We start from the raw sequence: 8985 nt of genomic DNA, 5'->3' as shown, positions 1-8985 counted from the left end.
GTGTGTGTGTGTGTGTGTGTGTGTGTGTGTGTGTGTGTGTGTGTGTGTGTGTGTGTGTGTGTGAGATCATTAAGGTAGCTACATTATATCTCTTATATGTAGTGTATGTTGAAACTTTACAGAGCAGTTAGATTTCTAGAGGGTTAAAATACAACATTCAAAAACACTAGCAAGTTTTTAAACAGAAGAAGCTAGTTATTCAGTATGAGTCACAAAAAATGCTAAATACAAACTGTGATGTTTTTGTTGGCTTTCATATTTTAGAAACAAAAGACGTATGAATCACTATAGCTCAGAGTACAATCACTCAAATTGTCCGCTCTATGACACTGTAATCCAATCACACTCCTTGCGGATTCCTAATTGCCACAGGCGACATTACCATCATGCTCTGACATGATGGTAATGTCTTCCAGAGTTATGTATTTAAATTCACTACTAATATTGTAGACACAGGTAAGATAACAGAGATTTCAGATATCTAAGTAGTTTATTTTCATTTTATAAGAAAGAAATCATGTTTGCCTCAACACCCATACTGAGATGATCTACCAATCTATCAGCACCTACATTTCCACTCCAGGTACCTATTCTGTCCCTGAAACTTCAAAGAAAGAAAAGGTTCCTTTACACTGTTGTTTATATGTGATTCCACTTCAGCCTGAAGAACCTCAGAGATTAGGCAAATTAGTTCACTGATGTAGAAACAGTTATTCTGACAAGACTTTCTAAAAACATGGCAAACCAGACATTCCAGCTGTGTAAGCCTCTCTTGTCTTGCTCAAACAGAGCAATCAAAAGCTGTGCTTGGGCCAGATTTAAATGTTATCTTTATAAAAAGTAAGTTATCCTAACAAAAAGCAGTCACCACTCACACATCCCTAAACTTCCAGAATGTGCCAACCCCCCTGAGCAGGGACTTTGCTGGGGGTAAGATATTGTAGTTCTTATTGAAGTTAAGTGCATTGAGCATCTTCAAATGTTCCTATGGTAAAAAAAAAAAAAAAGCAGCTAATGCATCCATCCCTCACCCTCTTTCAGCTGCAGCAGTACTGTGCTGTCAGTGGGATCACTGCAGAAGTAGCCTCCGCCCTGATCATCCCAGAACAACACGTCCTGCCTCAGCTGCAGCTCCTCAGCCCACTGCAGCCACTCTGTTTGTAGCGTGGCCTCGTACAGGTCCAGCAAACCACATATGATGAAGGCATAGTCATCCAGGAAGCCAGAGATAGACGGAGATCTGCAGAGCGCAGAGGGAGAAAGTGAAAATCAGAGGAGCAGGAGAGGAGAGTGGGAATCAGTACAATTTTCATTAAGAATTTATTGATCGATGCGTTGACATGAGTTACTTTTAGTGAACTAGTTTTGCTTTGTTTTTTTCTCCATTCCATGCTTTACTTTATACTGCCTGAGGAAGACAAACAGCCAGATGCTAAAGAAATGTGGAGGGACTGCCTTACAAAGGCATTACAAAGAGCCTGAAGGAGATACTTGGGACAATCCACGACTACATTATAATACACATAGTTAGCTGAGTATAATCACTTCCTGAAGCATTTTTCTCAATGTGTAATTATTCATCTGTGTTTCTATAGTAAAGGCAAAGACATTCGCATAGGCACACAACTGCATACATAAGATGTCTGACGTTTGAAGCAACTCATTTTCCTCCTCCACTTCATTCAGACGAGTTCTTTTGTCCTACCAATTTCTCCCAATTTTACAAATCACTCTCTGTCAGTGAAATTGATTCTGATTTATTGTTCAAGACTTGTCCTTCACAATGTTGCTACTGAGTCGCTGCAAATCAGCTTCTAAATTCGAGGGTTATTCCACCACGTGCTACTTTTCCCCTCCAATTCTTATGACGGCACCCCGTCTGAGTGAGTGCATGGGGACAGACAGTGACAGGAGGCCAGACAGTGCTGTGACATGAGAGGCTGATGGCTGGCGGTCAAGAGGCTAAAAACAGGAGGTGCACTTGGAGAAGATAAAGTGCATGACTTTAAGGTCATGGAGCGGTGTGGAGTCAGAGAGCAGCTTTTCTTCCCCAGAAAAAAGGTTGATTCATGAGCCAACTCATACACAGAGCAAAAGCACTTGTTCTAGCCAACTCAACTCAGTATAGGACTGTGCAAAAGTCCTGACCCACCCACTCTTTTCTTTTGTTTCCATGGAGCCAGAATTTCTTGTTATTTTTAAATTGGCCTTAAGCAAAAGCTCTGAGGCTTTCTGAAGTGGCTTTGGCCACTTTATTCACTCGTTTCAGTCCTTGTAACCTGACAATTATCATATAGATTATTATGTAAAATCTGAGGCCATGGTTCTCAGCCGGAAAGGGGTGGAGTGCCCACTCCGGGTCGGGGATGAGTTCCTGCCCCAAGTGGAGGAGTTCAAGGTTCTCGGGGTCTTGTTCGCGAATGATGGGAGATGGGAGCCGGAGATCGACAGATGGATTAGTGCTGCGGCCGCAGTGATGCAGCTGGTCGAGCTACGTCTCTACCCTCAACTATGGCCACGAGCTGTGGGTAGTGACCGAAAGAACAAGATCGCGGATACAAGCGCGGAAATGAGCTTCCTCCGAAGGGTGGCTGGCCTCTCCCTTAGAGATAGGGTGAGAAGTTCAGCCATCCGGGAGGGGCTCAGAGTAGAGCAGCTGCTGCTCCACATCGAAAGGAGCCAGCTGAGGTGGTTCGGGCATCTGACAAGGATGCCCCCTGAGCGCCTCCTGGGTGAGGTTTTCCAGGCATTTCCCACCAGGAGGAGGCCCTGATCTATGTTTACACATAGCAAATAAATGATTTTTCTTATATTTTCTATATAATTAAAGGAATGTGATTTCTTTTTTTGTCAACAAGGAGGCCGTTGTTTTTTGAGTTTGAAACATAAATAATTCCTTCCAGCAAATTGATGCGTTCCCATAAAATCCATTAAAAAAGAGAAGTTGTAGGGTTTCTGTGGAGTGAAGAAATGAAGGATCACACCTCTGTTTTACAACAGCTGGGTATAAGCTTACATTATTATTAACATTAAGGAGGACTCTCCTCCTGATAAACAATTTTATGTTCTCAGATCGTATGAGAGTTTATTTGCCAAGGGCAGGAGTCCAACAATGTTACCTCCACTTCAAGTTTCACTAACGTCGGCTAACAGCAGCTGATAATGGCAAAAAACAGCAGAGCTTAGAAAACGTGATGATTACAACAGGGTTCATACGCCTTTTTCAGGGTCAAATTCAAGCACTTTTTAAGCATTTTCAAGGTCCCTTTTCAAGCTTTTACAGCACATTCTCAGTAAGACCATGTGAAGATTAAAACAAATCATCCAAGGTGAACTTAAACACCTTTGATCCCCTTTTGTTAAGACATAGAAAAACGCACCACACAAAAATACTGCAAAAGGAAACGGTCGCCTTATATACATAGTGTATAAACTCAAAATGCACATCTCACTTAAAAAATGTGAAAATGTGAACAAATCAACTTGTTAGAGATGTTCTTCTCCTGTTGAAAAAACAAAAAAGAAATAAATAAGTCTTCTCATCACATATTGATGCTTCTTTCCTGTGTGACAAGAAATAGGAGAGATCTTTGTTTGTTTTTTAAGTTAATTCCCAATAAAACTAACTGTTTTATTGCTAACTACATTGCTGTCTGTATTATTGCTGAAATCCTAAATGATCACCTTTAAAGTGTTTGTGCTAATAACATCATGGACAGTCAGACTGACTGGGAGCCTTTAAACAGATCACATAGTTCAATTCAACATATAAGACTTTAAGCATGCACAAGCATCTACTTAAAATCTATTGAATTTATCATCTGTGATATTATTATGTACAATTTAATGTATTTTGTTCATCTCCCTTAAATAAACAGGCAGCCTTAAAGTATGAAATATTCGTATACAAACACACATATAAATGTGTGTAATGTCTCAGTGGCTGATAGAGCCCCACAGGCCTCAGTGTGAGCTTGAAGACATTCATACTGTTTAAGTAGTTTAATGTGCAGGTTCTGACGATAAACACATTTTAAATGAAAGCCGCGGAACTTTGGTAGCACAGAAACAAGTGGCTATTCTTTGTGACCATATGGATCACTCATATTACCATTATTTCACCCAAAGGCACCAAGTTAATACTAAAAAGCTGCAGCAATACACACAAATATAAACAGTACTTGGTGACAACTTTGCTTTTAGCCTTTAACCCTCTGGGGTCCAGGGTGTAATTGGCTGTTTTTGACTACTTTTGATTTGGCCTCTATATTTCATAACAACCAAATGCCACATGTTGCCATATCTTTTTTTGATTGGTCAACATGGTACATTTTTTCCACCAATAGGGAAGGAGTGTTTTTTCTTTTTCTTTTTTCATTCGCAAGCAAAGCGTGTTTGCTAGCGCTCTCCTTAGAAAACGCCGTTTTTACCGTTTCTTCCCGGAGTAAACGCCACTGTCTTATTCAGAAAAAAACAAAAAACATCGGTTTTACGTGGCCTATCAACACAATTTAAAAACTGGTGTATAGTTTGAAGTCTGCACGTTCGACCCAAATTGAAATGGAGACTCTGGGTCCGTCGACCCCAGAGGGTTAATCAGAAAGCCTTAAGTTGGCTAGTTATGTATCGGGCTAATGTTTAAAGCTTTCACTTGAGTAAATTAACTCATATCACTGCTAAGTAATGTTAGCTAAGTTCACAGCATATTCCATAATTGCGCTGCCGTACTGTATCACACTCAGTGCATTTCAATAATTTCTCCAGCGAGTTTTATAGCAAAATGATAATCATAATTTTAAAAAATAGCATGTGTAACGTCCCATATGGAAAAGAAATAGTAAAAACGTATAAAAGACTTGCATAAGATGTGGCCTATTTCATATAGTAAATCATATAAGGCTTATATGATTTACTCATGAAAGTGGCCACTTTCTCATTACTTTCATATATTGTTTTAGTAAGTATCCAAAACATACAAGTTTCATTTATATAATTTTTCAAGGGATCTTATATCTGTTTCACTCTTGTATGCTTTTCATACAAGTTTCACACAAGACATAAATCTTATAAAGTTTGTATCTATATATCTTTTCCATATGGGGTACACGTACTGGAAAATTATTTACTAGGCCTCACCTGTCACGCGACTGGAGAGCGCAAACTCCGCCATTGTCATTTTCCAGCAAACACTCGTTAAAACAGCAACCTACAGGTATGTTAGCGCACTCATCCCCGACTGTCCGAGGGAAGGGCGGGGTCACACGTTGAAACAGACGCAAGGCAGCCCAGGCGGGGAAATTTTACTTTTACATTTTGCGACTCATATTATTTCTCTATCTGATAAGAAAACTATTCAATCAGATAGTTATTTGTGGTGAATGAAATACAGTTACACTTTCAAGCACTTTTAAGCGCCACATCTGAAATTCAAGCACTTTTCAAACCTTGAAAAGACAACATTAAAATTCAAGCATTTTCAAGTATTTCAAGCACCCGTACGAACCCTGTTACAAGTCCTTTAAGATGCCCGGACAAATATCCCTTGAGATTGATAAAGAATAAATCTGGTCATTCCAGTTATTGCTTGACAGAACTGTGAAAACTCGTTTTTGCCTCATATTCTGTACTTCCATTTATGCTTGCACGTTTCAGTAAATCGCTGCACTCATTTCCCACTTTCCTTACAAAATATAAAGAAATTTTACACTGGCTTAATACTTTTGCACAGTACTGAGCTTACAAAGCAGATATATAAATAATAATGAGAAGTTTATTTTCCCTAAGATCTTTGTTGCATGAGCCTCATGAAGTCTGGGTCTTTAGAAACACCCACACTATGCAGTGATTTAGAAAACTACTGCAGTACTGGCACAGAGTGTCTGCTGGTGCAAAGTCTTTAAATTGAAAACAAAAAAAACATTTTAAATTACATTTAACACCAGACACATCAAATATTGTATTTCAATAGAACACAATCTCAACCTTCCCTACACTCACACACAGACATTACTAAGCCAGCTTCTCAATCATTTTTGTTTTCTTAGTTTAAAAAACAAAACAAAAGAGGACAACAGCCTTTTCAGTCACACAGCAACATGTCATCTGGCTGAGGTGACTCCAGCCACAGGGATGACCGCCAGAGACGAGCGCTAAAGATGACCTCACTAACACACAAACACAAAAATGTAAAAAGCCTTTCAGAAATACTCGACAGCCTTTTCATTCACACCTTCAACAGCCCGTGTTAAATGAGTCATTTCCCTGAGAGCAAAGATAAAACACCTTGTCAGTCTACTGTATCATAGCACCGTGGGGGACACTTTTAGAATGATGGCTTCATCATGGTTCCCAGATACACAGGCACTCACTTCCCACTAAATAAAGCTTAGATGGAGGAACTTACTGGGGTGATGTGGGTCACAGAAAGGCAACGGGTCCCATCGTTTTAACAACAGCACTGACCTTTATGTTCGAGTCTAATTTAATATGTTTGCTCGTCCCACAGAACGTGCTGCTTGAGGAGTCAATTACATATGAAAAAACACAATTGTGAACAAAGGAGAGACAAAAATAAAACACACAGAAGGAGATTCCCCTTTCTGAGTCATTAATAAAACAATGTAGCTAACCCTAACAGAAGCCTATGATACTCTGCAGACCCTTGAAATTAATTTGAATGCCCTCATCTAATTGCTCTTTATGCGCCAGCCCATCAGCGTGTGTGGGATTGTGTATAAAACTGTAATTGAACGGCAGTGAGGTGGAAAAAGAATAACTGCTTATGACACTATTAGAGTGCAGTCAAAATCACATTTGATTATTGGCTCAAAAAGTTTGAATTTGCATTACTACATATTATTGTGATCTTTGGAAAAACAAGCAAACAGACCCACACAGTAATGACAGGCTCATGCTTAAAAAGCCAGATTCATTTTAGCACAAGAAAATAACATTTAATTTAAACTGCAACAGTCATTGAATGAAAACAAACCATCCTTAAAACTAACATCATTAAAAATCAAATCAAATTGGTGGGCAGTGGGGGGGTGGGGCTTGGAGCCTATCTCAGCTACCATAGTGCGACGGGCAGAGTACACCCTGGACAGGTCGCGAGCCTGATGCAAGGCTAACATTAAACTAAAACAAAATAAAATAAATTAGGGGGCTCCACTATAGGTCAGCTGGTTGACCAGGCAATACATATGCCCCAACAAGGGTCTGGGCTCCATCTCTCCCCACACAATTTCATCTGGCCCCACCCTTTCTTCCTACTTTGGATAGTACAGAGTAGACTGCAGTCTAATAATTCTACAATGCCAAAAAAGAAATCTTAAAAAAACAACTAATTGAGAAGTTATCTCTGCTAAGTGTAGTGCTGAAGAGGCTACAGCAGCAGCCTGAGTAATGAGTCAACATCACCAGTGACCCACTTGCCATGGCTATACTGGATCCATTGTCATGCCTTCCTTTGGTTCCTAAAGACCTTGGTGATACTCTTTATGATCAGCTCCTCAACATTACCACGGCCTATTAACCCAGTTAGCCTGAACACCTACTATTCCTCCTGGTAAATTAGCGCACGGCCCATATGTGCCTGGCCTGGTGTGACAGAGTGATTTACCAATGTACAGAAAGTAAACCAGCCCTGAGAAAAGGGCTTTGGTAAGCACTCTCAGTGCCGACCCCATCTTGAATTGGAACATTATGAATGAGACACAGGCTGTGGAAGACAGAGGCTCGTGGTGTTTATCTGTTTATATGCGTGTTTAAAATTGCATGCATTTCATGCTGTGATGTGGGCTTCCTGGCATATTGTTCTGCTGATTCGGCTATACTGCATACTCACTCATTCGTAGTAACTAGGACATAGGGCTAGCCAACAGAACGGGGACACCTGGAGTGATGGTGTAGAATCAACAAGAGACTCTGTTCGTTCCGCTGTGTTTGTCACACTGATGAGAAATTCTGTTTGTATTTGGTCGTCTTGGCCATTTCAACACAAAAACCAGAGCTTAAGCTTAACAGTATTAGCTTAACTCTGTGCCATCTTCCACTTCATGTTAGGCTTAACTGTAAAAGGTTCAAAATCAAACACGGCACCCCGTAAAAGAAAACAGTCATTCTAAGACAAAACAGATTTTGTACTGTTGCTATGTAGGCTGAAAAAAAACTCATCACGAGTCATTCAACAGGCGTCTTTAACCCAGTTAACACAGGGCCAGTCTTGTCTCAGATAGACAAAATGATAGAAACTAAAAGAGAAAAACTAATTACTGACCTGCAGCATGTAAATGTGGCTTTGCTATAACCAGGTTACTAGAATGCATGTGAACATGTTCTCTGATTTCTCAGAGTAACCTGATTTATCCAGATATAACCGTTTCCTGTTTGCATATAAACAGCCATCTCAGTACAGAACTACTGCGTACCGCTCCTCTACTACAAAGTGAAAAAAAAAACATTTTCCACATCCTATTTAACAATGTCACACAGTACAAAAGGGACAAAGCTTTCTGTCATTTGGCATTGAGAAGCTCAAGATTATAACCTCATATCATCTCAATCATCAACATCTGGAAAAATCCTGGTGTGGAGGATCATCCCTTGCAATTAGGCCTGGGTCTCCAGTTTAGAGCTGGGCGATAGAACGATAACGATATGTATCGCGATATAACTTTTACTCGATAGAGAAATTAAGCTATCGCGATAGACCTCGCCGCTCTTGTCCTCTTAAAAAAAAAAAAAAAAGAGTCAGCCAATCCAAATTAAGTAGCGCAGAGCCGAACCAATCACAGCCGCAGCGTCACGTCGCGTGACTTGTTACGTACAGCACAAGTGCCAAGCCGCACGTGTGTTTGTTTGGGAAGCAGCCAGCGGGTAATGGAGGAAATGAGTGTGCCGACTAGAAAAATCAACCGAGCGTGACCGAAGAGAAAACAGATGATGGTTCCAATGCCGGAGAGATTGTCGAACGGAAGAGCCATA

At 40.3% G+C, this 8985-nt stretch overlaps 1 protein-coding gene across 4 annotated transcripts in view; it reads right to left on the bottom strand.

The window, feature by feature from the left end:
- Positions 1-8985, bottom strand: part of spata20 (spermatogenesis associated 20) — a 65700-nt gene that overhangs the window by 38224 nt on the left and 18491 nt on the right. For all 4 annotated transcript variants that reach the window (XM_042225724.1, XM_042225723.1, XM_042225722.1 and 1 more), the window contains one exon: positions 1032-1240. In XM_042225724.1, the coding sequence (XP_042081658.1) occupies positions 1032-1240 (209 nt within the window). The remainder of the gene's footprint in view (positions 1-1031; positions 1241-8985) is intronic.

The sequence above is a fragment of the Haplochromis burtoni genome, unplaced genomic scaffold, assembly GCF_018398535.1.
Source record: "Haplochromis burtoni strain Fernald_Lab_line unplaced genomic scaffold, NCSU_Asbu1 Contig_180, whole genome shotgun sequence".
Lineage (NCBI taxonomy): Eukaryota > Metazoa > Chordata > Actinopteri > Cichliformes > Cichlidae > Haplochromis > Haplochromis burtoni.
Note: the sequence above shows the minus strand (reverse complement) of the source record. Positions and strands in the feature narration are given on the sequence as shown.